Source organism: Mirounga leonina, unplaced genomic scaffold, assembly GCF_011800145.1.
Source record: "Mirounga leonina isolate KUSES-001 unplaced genomic scaffold, KU_Mleo_1.0 Mir_166, whole genome shotgun sequence".
In the NCBI taxonomy this organism is placed as follows: Eukaryota; Metazoa; Chordata; class Mammalia; order Carnivora; family Phocidae; genus Mirounga; species Mirounga leonina.
Window position 1 is genome coordinate 37,526,238 of NW_023270418.1, and position 21,319 is coordinate 37,547,556.

General features: G+C 49.8%; 1 protein-coding gene and 1 non-coding gene across 3 annotated transcripts in view; both read right to left on the reverse strand.

Moving 5' to 3' along the window:
- The window catches only part of AP2A2 (adaptor related protein complex 2 subunit alpha 2), an 88,033-nt gene that overhangs the window by 33,030 nt on the left and 33,684 nt on the right, over positions 1–21,319 (reverse strand). For both annotated transcript variants that reach the window (XM_035013602.1, XM_035013601.1), the window contains exons 2-3: positions 15,959–16,027; positions 1,110–1,252 (exon numbers count right to left, since the gene is read on the reverse strand). In XM_035013602.1, the coding sequence (XP_034869493.1) occupies positions 1,110–1,252; positions 15,959–16,027 (212 nt within the window). The remainder of the gene's footprint in view (positions 1–1,109; positions 1,253–15,958; positions 16,028–21,319) is intronic.
- LOC118016357 lies at positions 8,607–8,729 on the reverse strand. The gene has a single exon (XR_004680788.1). It is a non-coding gene; the product is annotated as a U6atac minor spliceosomal RNA (small nuclear RNA).

Sequence of the window (21,319 nt, forward strand, 5' to 3'; positions counted from 1 at the left end):
GGGGACACAGTGGCCTTCCTGAGACTCATCTGATCCCTGACCATGCAGGTGAACTCCTGTGTAGCTTCCTGTTGGTCTTGGGAGAAAGGCCCTGCCACACACCCACGCGCTCACGTCCATTCCAGACACTGCTGTCCCTTCAGCTCTGCACTCCCTGCACGTGCCCCTGGCGAGGTGCTACCTGCTCAGTCTGCCCTCATCCCCCAGTTAACTCCTCCTCATTCTGTGCCCACTCAGGATGCCCTCCCCAGGGGACCTTCCCTACTGGCCACAGTCTCCACTGGGTCCCAGAGGGCGCCATACACCTCCTTCCCTGGGCACCGGCCGCAGCTATAATTCTCTCTCTGTGGGGTGGACGATGCCATCTCCTCACTAGAAAAGAGCAGGGCCCACGTCTGCTTCTGGTCACTATGTCCCCAGGGGCCTCCCAGTGCACTGCTTGGTCCATGGCAGACACCCAAATTCTTACTGGGTAAATACCAATACTTTACAAAATTCCTGGGGGATCTAGGGTTTTTTGTTGTTTTTTTTTACTTGCTATAAGTTAAGTTTTTGGACAGAGAAAACTGTTACTTCACAACACTGCAGAAAACAGAAGTAACATTACTCCCAAGAGGCTACAGGGCTCAAGTTACAAAGCCTGAGAGGGCTCCAGGTGCCCAGGTACTAGCACCGTCTAGAAGGCGCCAGAAGCTGACAGCAAGGCCAGGGCACAGCCATCTGCAGCTCCAGCTCTTAAGCCATGAAGCTGTGGTGTCCTTGTCAGAAACAGAAAGTGGTACCAGAGGCCACCAAGGCAAGGGGTCTGGGCCAGTGCATTAGCCCAGGGCTGCAGGGAAGGAAACAGGCGTGTCCAAGACACCCATCACATCCAACCCGGGCTTCATGCAGCATCTGGCTAGACCCACAGCAAATTCCCAGCTGCGGGGAAGTTGTAAAGAAAGAGCAAGAAAAGAAATGGCCACCTTATCCGAAGAACCTTGCACAGGAAAAGAGCCCCTTCCATCGGCAGGACTGCTTCCCGGAGGAGAGGGAGGCCCTGGGGCCACCTCAGTTGTCTTCCATGCCAGCCCCGCCCTGAGCCCTCGACCCCCCTCGGCGACACTCACGATCTGCTTCTCTGTGTATCTGTTGGAGCTCAGCAGGTTCACGGCCTCCATGTGCCCAAAGTCAATGTCATGACCCAGGAGAAAGATGAAGAGCAACTTGCAGACGTATTTTTTTTTACTATAGCCATCAAGAGCCTTGTCACCTACAGAAAAGGTGGGTGAGGCGGGGAGAGCAGAGAAGTCATCAGCAGGAGTCAGACAACAGAAAGCGCGGGCTAGCCTGCCACAGAGAGGCAACCGCCCACCAGACACGTGGCACAGCTGTGCTGAGTGCAAGTGATGTTTCTAGACTGGGTGGTGCACATCAGAATCCAAAGGTTTGGCTTCCCTTCAAAAACAGAAACCAGAATCCCTGGCAGCAAGAGTTCTGCCCTCCCAAGACCGCCCTGCCAGGGCCCGGGAGCCAGCCCCAACTTACACCAGCAAGTCAATCTTTTTTTTCTTTTTTTTTTTTTAAGATTCTATTTATTTATTTGACACAGAGACAGAGATAGTGAGAGCAGGAACACAAGCAGGGGGAGTGGGAGAGGGAGAAGCAGGCTTCCCACCAAGCAGGGAGCCCGATGTGGGGCTCGGTCCCAGGACCCCGGGATCATGACCTGAGCCGAAGGCAGACGCCCACGGACTGAGCCCCCCAGTGCCCTCCACAGTCAGTCTTTTAAATAAGTTTATTAACAAAAGCAGATAAGTGGGCTCTAAACGATTCCCCTTTCACTTCAGTTTTAGGACAAATCACCCCCCACCCACAGAAATCACACACAAGAAGACAGGGGCGGGGCGCTTGGGTGGCTCAGTCAGTTGAGCGTCTGACTGTTGGTTTCGGCTCGGGTCGGGAACTCAGGAGGTTGTGATGGCAGGGTTGTGGGATCGAGCCTCGTGTCGGGCTCTGCACTCAGCGCAGTCTGCCTGTCCCTCTCCCTCTGCTGCTCCCCCCAACGCCCATGCTCGCTCTTACTCTCTCTCTAAAACAAATAAAATCTTAAAAAAAAAAAAAGGCCAGAGGGGCCCATGTCTTCAACCTAATCACAGCACGACCGAGCCCCTCACTAGAGATTGTGACAAGGTGGGTTCAAGACACATCACCGGCAGAATACAAAATGCTATTTTAAAAACGACCACCCTGCACCACCTAAGTAGAAGTTCTTACCTCACCTGACAAGGGTACAATATTCCTTCGAGTCAACCATTAGCAGACTACAGAGGTAACAACCAGAAAGACTGGTCATCTTACTGCGCTGGGTCTTCCAGTGACATTGCTGCCCCGTGTGGGACACAGGTGGGCCAAATGGGACTCAGGGGAAATGGGAAGGTAAGGACAGCAGTGGTCATCACTGGTGAGGGGTCGGGAGACTTGTACTCCCTGGATGAGCACTGGCTGACCCCAAAGGGTGGTCTAGAAGAAAGACCCCCGCCTAAGATTTCCTAGGATGACAATCCAATGTCAGCCAGCCAGCTGGTCACCTCGCCTGGAGAAGTTCTAAGAAACCCTCCCTCCTTTTCACCAACAAACTGACATATGACATATAATTTAATGACCAAACAACATAAAAAGAGGGGAGGCCTGGCTCCCTCCCCACCACCCCCCACTCACTCATCTGCTCCCTGCACCTGGGGAGCCCAGCTCTGTCACTTCCTGGTTGGGACACATCCCATCTGCGTGGGAGAGCGTATGTAGGCACGGGGCACGCAGCCCAGGGCAAACAGCAATGATCTCCATCTCCTCCCCACCCAGTCGTCCTTTAAGAACCAGCCTGGATTCCATCGCCTTCAGGAAGCCTCCTTTGACAACCAAGCCTGAAATACCACCCAGCCTCCTCTCACCTCCTGGAGACTGGTCCCTGCTACTCAGAGCACATCTTAAAGGAAAACTCAGCAGTGTCGGAAAAGGGAACACTAACAGCTCAGTCAGACTGAGCTCCGTGGAGACAGCCACGGAAGCACCTGGGGGCTCCTTCCCTGAAGCAGCCTGACCCCAGGACACTGGGTCCCTCTGCCAGCCCTCTGTGATGCTGGGAGACTTCCAGCAGGCACACATTTCAAGGCTGAGCCTATAAGAGAGTAAGGGCCATCACTAAGGCAAGAACAATCAGGCATCTCTCAGCCCTAAGGCAGCTGTGAGAGACGGTGATTGCCAATACCCAGAACGCGGTTTGGGGGACTCACAAGGTACTGCAGAGAACTGCAGACTAACCTGGGTCCCAGCCCAGAGGGGAGTCAATAGGCCACCCTGCCGGAAGCCAGGGCACCCAAAGGGGCTACATCTTGAGTGAGAGGATAGCAGAGGGAACCTGCGCCCCCGAAGGGCACCAGCAGGGAGACTTGTCTATTTGTGCCAACAGCTCAGTGCAATTGGGAAAGAAATGTCAGCCCCGAGGATACGGGGCCCACACTCTGCCTACACGCCTCCCCCAGGTGCCTTCCTCGTGCAGCCCCACCTGCTCCTAGGGGCTCCTCACCTGCTCAAGAGTGACCTGTGGGGAAGCCTTTCACTGATCGCCCCAGCCTTGGGGCCTGCCAGGGGGAGCCCGTGGAGGTTTGGCAGGCTTCCCCAAGCCTGGCTGCTGCAGGAAGCACTGTCACTTCCAGGATGCGTGCTGGAGTCTGGCTGCGGGGGTTCCTGCGGAGCTTCACATGGTCTGGGGTTAGGGCTGCGGAGTTCACAGTGACTCCACTGCTTTCTCTGGCAAGTTTCAAGCCACCAGCCTTCCCAGCAGCAGCCAGCTATAAGGGCTGCAGACTATGGGACCAGGTCACCTCCAGGCTCAAGAGTGACCTCAGAGCACCCCCTGCCTCAGCTGACCCGGGGAAGGAGGGAGACGCCAGGGGTCCGAGTGTAGGAACCTACACCTTGGCCTCAGTGAGAGGCCTCGAAAACAAAAAGCTCTGCTTGTTCCACAGCCCAGATGCTTGTTTCTGTCAACAAAGTGTGCTTGCTGGCTCCGTGTGCATTCACACGGCCCCCTCACAAGTCAGACCCAAGCACAGACCCAAGCACGGAGTGTGCCAGAAACCCCCTCCATGTGTGTGAGAAGCCTCGCATCCTGACGGCCCTCCACAGAGCACTGCTGGGCCCGGCTCCTCGTTCTTCTCCCAAGTACAGAACTCGCTGGCGGAACACAGTGTCCTCGTGACAACGGTCAGTTCCCATGGCTCTTCCACGAATGGCCCCAGGCAGAACCCCTCTGCATACCTCTCCCTCATGGCTATCTCAGTAGAAAGCCATGAGAGGGACACGGCCACCAAAGGGGCCCTCCTGCAGTTTGGGGTGAGGACCCACGACAACCTCTAAGCCCCACCCTGCCCATAACCTGCACACAGCCCTCTCAGTATGACCCCAGTGCCCACGCCAGCATCCAGATTCCCTCTGCAGCCCCAGGCCACTCGCCTGCATGAGGAGAGTCACCACCCTCTGCGCTCCCGATAGCCTGTGCCTTGGCCGGGCCAAACCAGCTACCTTCTCTGCTCTCCAGGGAGTTGAGCTAGCCCCTTGTTCCAAGGAGGGGGCCTCCAAATCTGTTCTCCTGGGGGCTCGCCTTCACCCCAAGGGGCCACACTACCTCCCTGGGCCTTGCAGTCACCCTTAGCAGAGCTCAGGAGTTCCCCCACAGTGACCATCCGTCTAATCCACTGTGGTTCCACTCTCCTGACCAGACTGGACTGAGATGGTCCTCAAAATGTTGGTTTCAGCATGGGCTAGAATTGTGTTTTCATTCCAGTAATTTCAAAATGTGAAATCACACCTCTCCTGCCTGAAAGGGGGTGGCTCATGTCCCTCCCTTGCTGTGAAGATCAGAGTAGAGAGGAGGCAGGAAAGCAGGCCACACACACCACATCCTGACTGAGGATCAGGATCCAGTCTGCACCCCTGGGGCCCCCAAACTTCTCTACGGCCCCCTCTTCAGTGGGCTGATACAGAAATAAAGCAGGCCACCACACCTGGGGCTGAGCAGCACCTGAGACAAAGTGAGAGCACAACAGAGGCTCATGAGGACCATGTATCAATGGCTCTTAAGACACATGCCGATTCTCAGGTCATGATCCCAGGGTCCTGGGATCGAGTCCCACATCGGGCTCCCTCCTCGGGGGGGAAGCCTGCTTCCCCCTCTCCCACTCCCGCTGCTTGTGTTCCTGCTCTCGCTGTCTCTGTCTCTGTCAAATAAATAAATAAAATCTTTAAAAAAAAAAAAAAAGACATGCCGATTTCAGAACACAAACTGTGAAAAAAGCTCCAAGCTCCGCAGCAGAATGACTAAAACCTGGTATTTCTGTAACAATGTATTAAGCAGTAAGACACAAGACTGGAGAGTGAGTCAGTCGCCACTGCATCCAGGTGCACGGACAAACAACTCCCTCCTTCTCAAGTGCTGGGGCTGGAGGGAAGGAGGCAGGTGCCCCTGAGAGTCGCCTGCCATCGGGGTCAGAGCCAGGTCAGCCTGTGGACCTGCTGCTCCCTGGCACTTGCCCCTCCCGCCACACCCCAGCAGCGATTAACCTGGTAACACCCACTCAGCCACTCATGCTTCTCAAGGCCCATCCATCCTGTCTCTTTCAAAAGTGGTGATGGCCAAAATTCGTCCAAGATAAGCCCTCTTTAGGGACAGGGGAGACGCAGCCAGCCCAATGTCGGCAAGCTTTACTCACGACCCCAGCAGACCTCAGACTGACATGAATTTGTCATTTGTGCCTTAAGGACTGGACCCTTGTGCTGAACACAGACGTGGCGTGGGACACAGAAGATTCCAAACCCTCAGCCTCTATGGGGGGTCACGTGGGCAATCACATAAAGTAGGGATAGGGCACCTAGCCCACTAGGAGGTCTGAACATGGCCAGCCCGAGTCAGACCCTATCTTGCCCAGAAAGATGTCCTCACCTGACGAAGAAGATGCCAGCAAGAACCGGCAGAGTGCGGGCACAACCTTCTGTCACTAGGGCAACGCATCCAAGTCCCAGTAACCAGGTCCTTCCAGATGTTTCTGAGCTGTGATCCTTTTCCACCCTTTTTCTCACAGAGACTGGTGCTCAACAAGTATCTTGTTATGTTCAAAGAGGTAAAAAGAATAAGATACCAAGGATGGACATGGAATTTCCTCGCTTCTGCACCCTGACGATACACTTCCCTCGCCCCCCATGCCATCTGCCCACCTCCTCCGTAAACTGTCTTAGAAAGGCTCACACCAGAGAATCCACTCCTCCTCCCCCCGTCCCCGCAGACCCGAGGCGTTTTCTCTACTCTGTATGATGCTTACTGATTTTAGGGGCAAAAAAAAAGGGAGACGCAAATTAAAACCACAATGAGGTACCACCGCACACGCACCACAGTAACTAACCCTTACGAGATTAAGCATGCCAGGTGCGGGCGAGACTGGGGGGGAACCGGGACTGCTCACACACGGCAGGCAGGAGCACAACACGCACAGCCACTCTGGGAAGTGGCGTGGCGGCTTCCCGCAGGGTGAGTGCCAGGCGTGTGTGCCCGGGGAGTGCTCACCGCAGCTCCGCCCCTCACCGTCAAGCACTGGGCACCAGCAGAACGTCTGTCCCCGGGCCAGTACACGTGCCGTGCGGGAAGCCCGCCCGGAGGCCTGAGCACAGGCCTCGCAAGTACACCCTGGCTGCACCACGCTCAAGTGGAGTCCACAGCCGCGAGAGACCTCATACCCGGTTCCCTCCACATGACTTCTCCAGAAACAGCAAAGCGACAGTGACAGAAAGCAGGCCTGTGGCTGCTGGGGACTGCGGAAGGTGGCTGAGAGCCAAGGGACACGAGAGAACATTTGTGGTGCTGGAAATGTTCTGTTCCGTCTGTGCTGACGGCTGCAAAAATGCATCTGCCAAAATTCAAAGTACACACTTAAGACGAGCAAATTTTACTGTGAGTGAATATCTCAGAAAGCCCATTTTTAATTTTTTTTTTTTAAGATTTTATTTATTTATTTGAGACAGAGAGAATGAGAGACAGAGAGCATGAGAGGGAGGAGGGTCAGAGGGAGAAGCAGACGCCCCGCCGAGCAGGGAGCCCGACGCGGGACTCGATCCCGGGACTCGATCCCGGGACTCCAGGATCATGACCTGAGCCGAAGGCAGTCGCTCAACCGACTGAGCCACCCAGGCGCCCAGAAAGCCCATTTTTAAAACATTACCATCAAATACACCAAGAAGAAAAGCACCGAAGGTGACAGCCTGGGCAAAGCACGGGCCGCTGGTGTGGCCAGCCCTGTCGGGAGCCGGCATTTGCCACACTCCTCACAGTGGGCTTTCACGCTTGCCCCGTAAAAACCTGTGGTTATTCAAGTCTTTCTACACCTACAATAACCCAAGTTCTTCATGGGAACTTCTTTGTTCACGTGTGCACCCCTAGAACTTAGGGGACACCCAGCGGTCATTCAAGTTAGCGTATACCGTCTGGTAAACTGCAGACAAGCAGAGATAAGCAATCATCGTGTCCTTGTAAACTCTAACACAGCAGCTGTTTTCCAACGGTTTCAAGACAGAGTGTGCGGGTTAATGTCATAAAAACCACCCCATTCCACCCCAAAACTCAGTGGCTTACATGACAAGCACCGACATCTTGCTAATGAGTCTCGGCAAGGCTGGCCTCCAGCCAGGAGCGGGATCAAGGCCTGCACAGGGTGCCTCTCCTTCTCTCTGCACAGCAGCACCCAAAGCATGTTCTTCTCATAGAGGTGATGGGAAGACCCCCAAGGGGCAAGTGGAAACGAGCTAGGTTTTAAAGGGCATGCAGACACTGTCTACATCCCACAGGCCACGTCACACGACCAAGCCCCGCACCTCTCCTCCAATGACAGGGCTCACCAGTGAAGCCATCGGCCTCCAGCTCTCTTGAAGACAAGGTCTGGGATTATAGATGCAACTTTCTAATGTTCTAGGACTGTAACATTTTATCACCTCTTGTCTGTTTGGTGTCAAGTATTTTACTTCCACGTGTATTTATAACTCCCCAAGACCATTTCCTGCACAACGATCGTGCACAGTTCTCTACATATCTACCACTCCTTCCCTTTTCTTCCGCACCTCTCACCTCTCCTCTGGGATTATTTGTTTCTGGCCTGAAGTACATCCTTTAGGATTCTGTGGGAAACTCGTAGGAAACTCCATTTTTGTCTGAAAAGTTCCATTTCAGCTTCATTCTTAGAAGACAGTCCTGCTGGGCACAGTTTCCAGCGGGTTGTTCAGCACGCTGCCCCCCCGCAGTCCACCGTGTGCCCTGCCAGGCTGCACCACAGCACACCCCCCGCCTGGCTACTCCCAGCACCGCCTGTCTCTGGACTTCTGTGTTCCCATGGTAACGTGTCTACGCGCACGTTTCACTGCAGTTCAGTAAGTTTCATACATTTTTTTTTTTACGATACACAAATTTATTAAAATTTTGAAAATATTTAACCATTTACTGAGGTCAGAAAAATAAATTCCCAATATATAAAATCTAGAAAGGTAGAATTAGGCATTAGATTTCAAAGGATTTAGGAAAGAAAAAAAAAAAACCATGGTTAGATGCCACGAAGTAGGCGGCAATGCCTCACCCGTGTGCATGCTGTCAGGCCCGAGGGCCTCTTCCATCCTTGTCAAGGGGAGCACGGACCTTCTTCCCTTCCGCACACATGATTTCATGCGGTCTTCAAGCTGTCACATCCTCCCTCCTTTCCTCTGGGACACCAATTACACCTTTCAGACTTTTTCACCACACCCCTCTGTCTCACCCACTGCTGTGTCCTTTACCTGTCCCCCATCTGTGCTGTGTCCAGGACAGGTTTGGTTCTTACCTATCATTCAGAGCGCTGACCTCCCTGCAATTACGTGTGCTATCTGAAACCCAGAGTCCTGCATTCTGGTTACTGCAGGTCTCGGTTCTGGAATGTCCATCGGGTCCTATCTCACGATCTGCCATGTCACCTTTCACACCACAAGTCTCCTGCTCAAAATTTCAAAATTTCTTTAAAAATGGTAGACTTACTTCTTTCCTGCGACCTGATCTGTGATCTAGTCTCAGATTCTCTGCTGGTTCTGGCTCATGCCGTCCTGATGTGCATGGTCACTGTGACTGTATGCTGGACGCTGAGCGTGAGAAACCAGTTGTAGGAATCATGTGTACCTCCAATGATAGCGCCCGCATCCGGAGGGCTGTTCTCTTACCTGAAGCCAGGTGGGGCTTCTGTGGGGCACCCAGGTGTCCAAAGCCCCGCTGCACATCTGTGACAGTCCACTCCTGCCCTTAGGGCCTTGCCTTTGAAAGTCTCAGTGTAACGTGGAAGGGTCTCCACTTCTGGTGGGCTCTGGGCTTTGATCTTTCTCTAGGCCAGGGTTGCCCACCCTCGGCACTTTGACATCTGTTCTGTGCGTGGTAGGACGGTTAGTAGCCTCCCTGACCTCCACCCGCTAGATGGCAGCAGTGCACACCCCCCGGCTGTGACAAAGAGCATGGTCTCCAGATGTGGCCAATGTCCCCTGGACGGCAAAATCACACTGACAGGTAACCAGCCCTCTTGACTCTCACGGAGACCAAAATGTCTATGCTTCACAGCCCCTTCTTTGGGATTAGCAGATGCTCTTGAGGCACCAACAGCCCAGTGCTGTACTTGCTTATGTGGACACATACCTCCTCCTAGGGAGTCTCAGGAATCCTTTTTTCTTGTCACTCGATGAGACTTCCAAGATTTTTTTTGATATTGTGTCTCTTTCGGTTTTCAGTGGAAGGTGTGGCTGACGTCTGCACAGTCCAACATGGCAGCTTCTAGCCACACACGGCGGCTGAGCACCTGAAGTGTGGCTAGTCTGAACCGAGCGGGCTCTACATGTACAACCAGATTTCAAAGACTTGCATGGAAAAGATGTTAAGATACCTCTTTATAGAAAGAGGTATCTTTTTCTACTCACTACATGGTGCAGCATACTAGATTAAATAAAAATAGGTTTTTTAAAGTTTTGTTTTTTGTTTTTTGTTTTTTTAGTAATCTCTACACCCAACATGGGGCTCAAACACAACACCAAGATCAAGAGTCGCATGCTCTTGGTGACTAAGCCAGCCAGGCGCCCCTAAAATTAGTTTCATGTGCTTTTTACTTTTTTTAAATGTGGCTACTGGAAAACTTAGAATTATACACATTTCTGCATTAGTGACTTGCATTCTATTTCTCCCGGATGACACAGACCTGCACTATCTAATCTGCTGTAACTGAAGCAGCAGTCCCCCAGGGCGCACATTTCTGAGGACAAAGGGTAGGTCTTCTCTTCTCTGTTACTAGTCAGGGCATATACATACTCAATAATGCCACCTGGTTAACAGAGAAGAGGGAACCTCCTTCCCTATCCAGGACAGCTTAGCTTAGGCAGGCACGAAGACAGAAGAAACAAGAGAAGTCTTATTTGCCCTAAAACATTTACACAGAGAATCTGAAGATTTACCATCCGGAGGGCTATGAACTCTTTTTTTTTAAATTTATTATTTTTTTATTTTATTATGTTATGTTAATCACTATACATTATATCATTAGTTTTGTTTTGTTTTGTTTTTTAAGATTTTATTTATTTATTTGACAGAGAGAGACACAGCGAAAGAGGAAACACAAGCAGGGGGAGTGGGAGAGGGAGAAGCAGACTTCCCGCGGAGCAGGGAGCCGGATGCGGGGCTCAATCCCAGCACCCTGGGATCATGATCTGAGCCAAAGGCAGATGCTTAACAACTGAGCCACCCAGGCGCCCCCATTAGTTTTTTATGTAGTGTTCCATGATTCATTGTTTGCATATAATAACACCCAGTGCTCCATTCAATACATGCCCTCTTTAATACCCATCACCAGGCTAACCCATCCCCCCATTCCCCTCCCCTCTAGAACCCTGTTTGTTTCTCAGAATCCATAGTCTCTCATGGTTCGTCTCCCCCTCCGATTCCCCCCGCTTCATTTTTCCCTTCCTACTTTTTTTTTTTTTTAACACCTAATGTATTATTTGTCTCAGAGGTACAGGTCTGTGATTCATCAGTCTTACACAATTCACAGCACTCACCATAGCACATACCCTCCCCAATGTCCATCACCCAGCCACCCCATCCCTCCCACCCCCCACCACTCCAGCAACCCTCAGTTTGTTTCCTGAGATTAAGAGTCTCTTATGGTTTGTCTCCCTCTCTGGTTTCATCTGGTTTCATTTTTTCCTCCCTTCCCCTATGATCCTCTGTCTTGTTTCTAAAATTCCTCATATCAGTGAGATCATAGATACTTGTCTTTCTCTGATTGACTTATTTCGCTTAGCGTAATGCCCTCTAGTTCCATCCACATTGTTGCAAATGGCAAGATGTTAATTTTTTTATGGCTGCATAATATTCCATTGTATATACATATACCACATCTTCTTTATCCATTCATCTGTTGATGGACATCTAGGCTCTTTCCATCGTTTGGCTATTGTGGACATTGCTGCTATAAACACTGGGGTGCATGTACCCCTTCGGATCACTACGTTTGTATCCTTGGGGTAAATACCCAGTAGTGCAATTGCTGGGTCGTAGGGTAGCTCTATTTTCAACTTTTTGAGGAATCTCCATACTGTTTTCCAGAGTGGCTACACCAGCTTGCATTCCCACCAACAGTGTAGGAGGGTTCCCCTTTCTCCACATCCCCGCCAACATCTGTGGTTTCCTGACTTGTTAATTTTAGCCATTCTGACTGGTGTGAGGTGGTATCTCATTGAGGTTTTGACTTGGATTTCCCTGATGCCCAAAGCATGTTTTCGTAAGTCTGGTAGCCATTTGTATGTCTTCCTTGAAGAAATATCTTTTCATGCCTTCTGCCCATTTCTTGATTGGATTATTTGAGTATTGTTGTATTGTATTGTATTATTTGGGTATTGAGTTTGATAAGTTCTTTATAGATTTTGGATACTAGCCCTTTATCTGATATGTCATTTGCAAATATCTTCTCCCATTCTGTCGGTTGTCTTTTGGTTTTGTTGACTGTTTCCTTTGCTGTGCAAAAGCTTTTTATCTTGATGAAGTCCCCATAGTTCATTTTTGCCCTTGCTTCCATTGCCTTTGGCGATGTTTCTAGGAAGAAGTTGCTGTGGCCGAGGTTGAAGAGGTTGCTGCCTGTGTTCTCCCCAAGGATTTTGATGGATTCTTGTCTCACATTTAGGTCTTTCATCCATTTTGAGTCTATTTTTATGTGTGGTGTAAGGAAATGGTCCAGTTTCATTCTTCTGCATGTGGCTGTCCAATTTTCCCAACACCATTTGTTGAAGAGACTTTTTTCCACTGGACATTCTTTCACACTTTATTGAAGATGAGTTGACCATAGAGTTGAGGGTCCATTTCTGGGCTCTCTATTCTGTTCCATTGATCTATGTGTCTGTTTTTGGCCAGTACCATACTGTCTTTTTTTTTTTTTTTTTTGCAAGAGAGAGAATGAGAGACAGAGAGCATGAGAGGGAGGAGGGTCAGAGGGAGAAGCAGACTCCCTGCCGAGCAGGGAGCCCGATGTGGGACTCGATCCTGGGACTCCAGGATCATGACCTGAGCCGAAGGCAGTCGCCCAACCAACTGAGCCACCCAGGCGCCCAGTACCATACTGTCTTGATGATGACAGCTTTGTAATAGAGCTGGAAGTCCGGAATTGTGATGCCACCAGCTTTGCTTTTCTTTTTCAACATTCCTCTGGCTATTCGGGGTCTTCTCTGGTTCCATACAAATTTTAGGATTATTTGCTATGAACTCTTTTTTTTTTTTTTAAGATTTTATTTATTTATTCATGAGAGATAGAGAGAGAGAGAGAGAGAGGCAGAGGCAGAGGGAGAAGCAGGCTCCCCACGGAGCAGGGAGCCCGATGCGGAACTCGATCCCAGGACCCTGGGATCATGACCTGAGCTGAAGGCAGACGCTTAACCGACTGAGCCACCCAGGCGTCCCTGAACTCTTTTTTAATAACAACACAATTAACGCATATTAGGCACTCATTTTCTATGAAGCAATTTATACGCATTTCCATACATAAATATAATTAGTGTAGCAGACATGGACCGTCCCTTCAATTAAGGACTGGTGCTGCCGAGAGCATGGTTAGCTGGCAGGGTTAGCTTTGTCAGGGACTGCCTTCCTTGGCTTTGAGCCACAGGTGAGCAAGGGGTGGTACAAGGGCCCAGCCATTCCCACCCAACGCCAGATGCCTCTAACAGGCAATCTTCACCCCAAAGCTCCCTAAGGGCCAGCTTCTCCATGTGGCACCTCCTCTGCCTGCCTCTAGCCCTCTCCCTCCCTTCACTTCTCACTGGTGCTCCTCATAAATCCTCTATCCTCCAAGCCCATCTCAGGGTCTGCTTCACAGAGAACCCAGCCTGAGATGATCATCAACACCCCACTTCGCAGCTGAGCAAAGACCCACAGTAAGTAACTTGACAACGTAGCACAGCTAGTAAGCATCAGAGCAGGAATGCGTCTGCAGGTAGTCAGGGCAACCTTACTCTTAACCACCACATGATATTCCCTTTAAGAAACAATGAAAGTTATAAACCCCTCACCAGAGAAGATATACAGATGGCAAATGAGCCACGAAAAGATGCTCCACATCACATGTCATCAGGGAAATGCACATTAAAACAACAGTAAGATCCCCCTCCTCTAAATAAATAAAATCTTTAAACCAGCAGTAAGCTCCCTCTGTGCACCTGCTGGAACGGCCCAAATCCAGAACACTGGCAGCACCAGATGCTGGTGAGCACGCGGAGCCGCAGGAACGCTCATTTTTGTGGCTGGAGGGGACACACGGGGGGCAGCCACTCTGGGCGACAAAACGCCACATACCGTCACCACACGATCCAGCAGTCACGCTCCCTGGTCTTTACCAAAGGAGCTGAAAGCTTATGTCCACCCAAAACCCGCCCCCCGGATGTTCACAGCAGCTTTTATTTATAGCTCTAGCCGCAACATTCATAACTGACCCAACTTGGAAGCAGCCAGGATGTCCTTCAGTAGGTGGATGGATAAACACACTGTGGCCCATCCAAACCCTGGCCTATGCATCTGTGACAAAAGAGAAAGGAGCCATGAAGCCATGGAAAGATAGGGAGGAACCTTAAAGGCATCTGACTGAGTGGAGGAAGTCGGTCTGAAAGGCTGCATCCTGTAGGATTCCAACTCTGTGACCTTCTGGAAAAGGCAAAACTACGGAGACTGTAAAAAAATGAGGGGCGGCCAGGGTTTGGGGGGAAGGAACGGATGAACAGGCAGAGCACAAAAGATTTTTAAGGCAGTGAAACTACTCTGCATGATATTATGACAGTGGATACATATCATCACACATTTGTCCAAAATCACAGAATGCACACCACCAAGAGTGACCCCTAATGTCAACTGTGGGCTTTGAGTGATAAAGACATGTCTAGGGGCGCCTGGGTGGCTCAGGTCCTGATCCCAGAGTCCTGGGATCAGGTTTCCTGCTCAGTGGAGAGTCTGCTTCTCCCTCTCCCTCTGCAGCTCACCCTGCTTCTGCTCGCTCTCTCTCTAATAAATAAATAAAATCTAAAAAAAAAGAAGACGACGTGTCCATGTAGGTTCATCAACTGTAACAAATGTACCACCCTGATGGGGATGTCAGTAATGAGGAGGCTGTGCATGTGTGGAGGCAGGGGTATATGGGAAATTTCTTTGTTTTCTCAATTTTGCTGTGAACCAAAAACTGCTCTAAAAAATAAAATCATAACAAAAACAAATTAAAAAAATCTAAGCAGTGAAAGTTATAGACCCCCCACAAAAAATATATATATATATACATATATATATTCATATGTGTGTTTGTATATATATGAAAAAGCAAACCTTTTCACATATAATTTCAGAAGTTTCACAGACCTTCTAAACGATCCTTAGGTCTAGTTAAAAATATGAAAACATAATACTTTCCCTAGGGCTCAACAGAGAAATACCCAAATTCCACTAGTTTTTACATCACTTGATAACATAGGATATCCATTCTCAAGTCCTGAAAAACCATCCATTCCTAGAAATTCTGCCCTCCAGCCATCCCTACAGCTCCCTGGATTCAGTCCTAGCCCTTTCCTCCATTCACTGATTCCAGGCAACTTGAGCCACCTCGGGCTGCGCAGAGGCTTGAACCAGATCTCAAACCTGGAAAAAGTAAAGGCTTAAAACAAAGGCTCAAGACTGAAAACCTAAACTTGACAGTTCTTCAAAATGGGGGTGGTCAAGGAAAGTGGTGGTCTACCTGAGGCAGTCTACCTGAGTGGATTAGGTCATGTGGTACATTTCATTCACAAAGCCAAACACACTTCATCACGGGAAGTGCTTAATTACTTTGTGATACCTGAAACAAATAACAAGCAACCTCAGGCAGAGCATTTCTTTGAAATTCATACTTTGAACCAGCTCAGGGAAAAGGCCGGGTCCAGGGAGGGGCCACCCTACCTGGTTAATTCTACACGAGTTGTCAAAGTCAAGAGCAACCAATGGCTTGACTTTAAACACATTTTAGTTCTAGGGGCATCTGGGTGGCACAGTCAGTTGACCGTCTGACTCTTGATTTCGGCTCAGGTCATGATATCAGGGTCGTGGGACTGAGCCCTGCGTCAGGCTCCACACTTAGCAGGGAGTCTGCTTGAGATTCTCTCTCTCCCTCTCCCTCTGCCCCTCACACTTGCTCGCTCTCTCTCTCTCTCTCATAAATAAATAAAATCTTTAAACACATTTTAATTCTAACAGAGCCATGAGAGTAATTGTGCTCAGAACTCTGGTTTGAAGTGGAAAGAATTAAAATGGCATCAGAAGACTAGTCCCCGCTGTATAAAATTTACAAAAGCCCATTTCATGAAAAAGATGGAACACACTTACCTTTAAATTTTGATCTAATGTTTGCCAGTTCTTTGTTTATTCTCTTTATTTCTGCTTCTTTACTTTTGCCTAAAAAAGGAGAACACAAATGCATTCTTACTTTAACTGATTTCTGAGCAGACGCCTGTCCCCTGACAAGACCAACACATCAGAATCAAAGGCAGAACCACTGCTTTTAGGAGTCAAGGAAAGAAGCAATCTGCCAGCAGCCAAAACTAGTAGGGAGGTGGCTGGGACAGAAGCTGGGCCCTCACACAGGCCCCCCCAGGTCAAAACAGGTCAAGTCTGTAATCACCACACAGAAAAGCAGCCACTCTTAGAAAGGGAGGGGTCTACAATGCCATATTTAATCCTCTTTTGCCACAGTTTTGGAACTAAAAGCACTCAAAATACCTGCTAAACACTTTCCACAATAAATCATTATCAACTAACAGTTTACTCCTAAAATTGACTGTTACTGCCATGGATAATTTTTTAAAGTATAAAATTTTAACTATAATAGGCTTCTAATCTTCTTTCTCTATGAAATCACCGACCTACAAAATCTGATAAATCCACCTTTACCAAATGCGATGAGGTCTAGGAAGTTTTCTCCTTTACACGTAAAAGAGATGGAAGGTACATTATATACATGACAGTCAAACTTTCGCCACATGCTAGATTGCTAAATTAGACTTAATCCAACAAATATTTGTGTGCTAGAGCATGTCAGACGTGGAATGGGGATCGGACCATATTCAGTTTTACCCCACCTTGGCCAAGTGTGGAAACGAAGGCCTAGAGAGCATGGGAGACTTTCTAAGAGCTACACACCTTGACAAGTACAGTAAAAATATAAGAAATGATTCATCACACAGGGCACAGTGAGCTGTATATGAACACACATCTCTGTAAATTCCCATCACTTTGTGAAAGCAGGAACCAAGTTTACTATTAAGTGCCCTCTCCAGGCGAGCCCTTGCATTAGTGACTGTATTTGCAGTGGGAGGAAAGCCCCCCGCCCCCAGAACAGATGCCCAGACACAGGGCGCACCTATGTCCTCCTCCAGAAATGCTGCCCACATGCTCTGCCCTCCTTCGCCTCCCCTTGTAGAACTTATGTCACCTCCTCCAGCAAAGCAACCTCCCTCTCTCCAGGACTCTCCCAGAACATCATTTATCTTTTACTACTAACTTGCTAAAAAAATAGGGCCCTAGAAAGCCCCTGACAGAGCAGCTGGTGAGGACAGGGCCACGCAGCCTCACTCACCAGGCAACATTTAAGGTACCAAGACGTAGGTTAAAACAACACTTCCTGCCCTTAGGGAGTCACTGTTCCAGGCAGGGGTGGGGGCTGGAGACCTTTAACAGAACAAGCACAGCACAGTCAGCTCTGGGGAACGAGGGGTGCAGGCAGGCTGGGAGGGAGCATCCAAGCACCCTCACCAGCCCTGATGTCATGCAGGCCAGAGCCAGTCACAGTAGCTAAGATAAGGAGCAGCCAAAGGCTCCCTGAAGGGTAGGGAAAGGGAGGGGAAGGGGGCACTAGGTAGTGCAGTGGGTTTTAATGGCCCAGGGTGGCAGGTCAAGGGCAAACTGTTTCTTAAGAAGTGTTATCTTTGCTCAAGTAGGCTTTTTGGACCTGGCTCAAGTGGCAAATGATATCTCGGTGGCCTTCTGCTTCACACCGACAAGGACTACAGGCAGCTTCACAACACAGCCCGGACTGAGTGCAGAAGACACAGCACTGCACACGTGCCCACGTGTGCCTGTGTTTGTGTGAGCACGGATGTGTGCCTGGGTGTGAGTGTGCACCCGTGTATGCGTGTGTGAGCATGGACGTGTACGTGTGTGCTCCTCACCAGGTGTACAGGAATCCATTTCTGTGCTGCTCTCTCTGCTATGGGCACTCGACTCCACCTACTCAAACCTTACAGGAAAAGAGACCCCGAGTGGCAGAAACCTACGCTGTGCAGTCAAAAGGGGTCAGATCTACAGCAGAGATAAGGAAAAGATTGGGAGGCAGTGGAAAGAAGCAGTAATGCTAAATGAGCTAAATCAGCTTTCATAAAACCCGCAGATATTACCCAAGATTGGAAAATCGCTAAATAAAACTAAAAGCACATAAAGTTATAAAGTTATAAAGTAACCACCAGGAGAAACAGAAACAAATGCTGAAACCAATGCTCCATCTGTGTAACAAGACCAAGGGTGAGGCAAGAAGCTGTGGCCTTGTATCCAAAGTTTTTTTAAAGAGGCCAATTTACAACAAACACACAAAGACACATTTTTTTTTCAATCAGGGCAGGTGAGGGTTCTCCTGGAGGAGAGGCACGAGCATATGCAGAGAGTAGGCTTTGGAGGCTGTGAGGCTGGAATCCCAGAGCAGCCTCTGTTCCCTCTGCAACTAAGGGGAAGTTACTTTTCATCTCTGAGCACACTCCTTCAAAAGGAAAACCACCAAAAGCCATGGGACTTCATGCAATTCATCTGCATGAGAGAAGGTAGAGAGGAAAGTGGTATATCGGCCAGACCGGAGGACAGGAGAGCCCAAAGCAGACCCGGGTGAGCGCAGAAGGCTGAGTGTGAGGACCTGGGGGCTAGAGCAGCCTCCCACCAAGCAAAGCCCGTGGGCCTGCTCTGAGTCACACTGAGCAGGAGAGGAACAGTGGGACAGGGAAGGTCCACAGAAGCAGGACAGAGCCTGGGAACCTCTGGAAACAGTCACCAGGTAAAGACGGCAAAGGGAGGGGAGCGCTGTGCGACAGAAAAGCCACCCTGGACCGTGCCTCCACCAACAGCTCAGAAAACTAATTTCACATAAAAATAAGTAACAGGCAAGTACTGAAGTCAAATCCCACATAAGGAGACTACAAGAACAAAGGGAAACAGGAGCAGAACAATATCCCCACGAACAAAGTAAGTGCCTCAGGAAGACACCCCAACAGAAGTGATCAAAATCAGAGCCCTCTATCTCAAAATAAGTGGAGAGACATTAAGAAAAATACAGAAGACATCTAAAATTCAACTAGAAAAATTCAGATATTAGGTAACAGAAGTCAAGTAAATTAGAAATTTAAAAAAATCATTCCAGGGCGCCTGGGTGGCTCAGTTGGTTAAGCGACTGCCTCCGGCTCAGGTCATGATCCTGGAGTCCCGGGATCAAGTCCTGCATCGGGCTCCCTGCTCGGCGGGGAGTCTGCTTCGTCCTCTGACCCTATCCCCTCTCAGGTGTTCTCTCTCTCTCAAATAAATAAATAAAATTAAAAAAAAATAATAATAATTCCAGAAATGAAGAATAACCTAGAAGGAATACAAGAACAAATAAACACAACAGAGGTCTTGACAGAAGCAGAAGATACAAGGAACATTATTTAAACCAAACAGAAACGAAGAATGAAATAAAGGATTCAAGAAAAATTAGCAAATATTGAAAACAGACAAAGATGGCCAGTAGGAGGAAGACCGCCAACTAAGCAGCAGAACAGACTGCAATGCGTCATTTGAAAAGACTTTTCCTGAAATTACCACACTTGTACCTGGGAATATTGACCCCAAATAACACAAACCAACACCTATTCTAATAAAAGTACTGGACTTCAAAGGAAAAAAAAAAATCCTTTGGACATCTAAGAAGAAAAGAGCAAGCAGCTTATACAAGAAGGAGAATCAGAAGATACCCTCAAATTCTGGCGTCGCTTCACAACAGAAGAAAAGGATGTGACATCTGAGCTCTGTGCAGAAAGGAAACGTGAGACCAGGACTTTCCATCCAGCACAATCAGCCCCTTGTGTGCCCGGCACAAACTTGAGCAACATGAGAACCCAAAGCGCCGTAAGCGTGCCCTAGGCCGCTTGTGGCACTCCACGTGAGTGAGCGGACAGCCCAAGTTTCTGGGGACATCAAAGGAACAGCACCCAAGTGCGGGTGAAGGAGAGCATGCAGGTATTGGCACACAGGCAGACAAAACCCAGGTGCGGCCAGGCGGGGCAGGAGAGGAGGCCGGGCCAGGTGTCCCCATTCACCACACTGACAGTGGCAGGCTCAGAGCCTGTCATGGGGTGCAACAGGGTAAAGGTCACAAGGGCTCGGGAGATAGCCTACCCAGTCACCCCCAGCGCCCCTGAGATTCCTGGTGTGGAGGAGGTTCAAGAGAAAACCCTGGCTGTCCCGAACTGAGCTGGAGTCCACAATGACCTCGTGAGACATTTTACGTGTATGGGTATCTCCTAGAGCTGTCCTCTGAGGAGGCTTAGAACAACGGCGTCTGGTAGCCATGAGCACCCCCACCCCCAGATCATGCTCTGGGAGCACCATTTCCCACCACAAGAAACCAGGCTTCCTGGTAAAACTGCTGGCTCCACGACTGGGCGAGGCCCATGACAAGCCTGGACTTCACAAGGACTATCAAAGACCACATACCACCAGGGCCATGTCAGGAACACTCAGCACCCAAATGAAGAGAGTCCATTAGCTAAAGGGGGGACAGCCTGAGCTTCAAAAAGGATAAAAAGTGCAGTGGTAAAAAATCACAAAAACATTTAAATCCGTGAGTTCAAATTGCATTTAAAAAAAAAAACAAAGCACCTAATTAGCCACCTTGAGAGGATATTAAGGAACAAGTTAAGTTGAAAACTGGGAAATAAAAGGAAAGAACCAAGCAGCTCTCCTGCCTCTTGCACATGAAGCATCCCCCTGGGTAGTCGCACAGGAAGGGAAGGGTCTCTTGACAAAAGCATCCCAACGCAGCGATGAGAAGGACTGAGGAGATCACCCTTGGGCGTCCTCCTGAAGGACTGGCTGGAATGGAGCCGGGAGGCGGGCAGCTGCTAGCACCACAAGCCCCCAGGGAACAGCACGGTGTCAGCTCTGTGGGATCTGGCCTCCGTCCCCAGCGGCCAGACAGCCAAGAACACAGCGGAACGCACCAGGACTTCCACAACTTACTGTCCCTTACATGTCCTGGGTCTTCAGCAGACTGTTGTGAGGAAAAGAAAGGAACACTGATTAAAAGATTAAAGCACAGGACATGTTTAGAAATGGGCAAGACCAAACCACAGCATTCAGGATGTGTCCTTGGGTGAGAAACCTGTAAAGGACGCAGAGCTCAACGATGGCAGTAGGTTTGGGGGAGGTGAAGGGGACAGGGCTGCCTGGCGACCAACACAGATGAAGGGGTCTGGACAGGATGAGTGGGGCTCCCTCTCGAGGGGAGGGACCGGTTAGGCCACGCAGGAACTCCTAGTAAGAGGGGAACTCACGAGACGGTGAGCAGACACACCTCAGTGGAAGGCCTGCTGCGGGAGCCTACAGGGGCTTAGGTTTAGGCTGGACTGCCAGAGTCACAAACTGGACTACAGCCCCAGGGCCCCGTCTCATGGC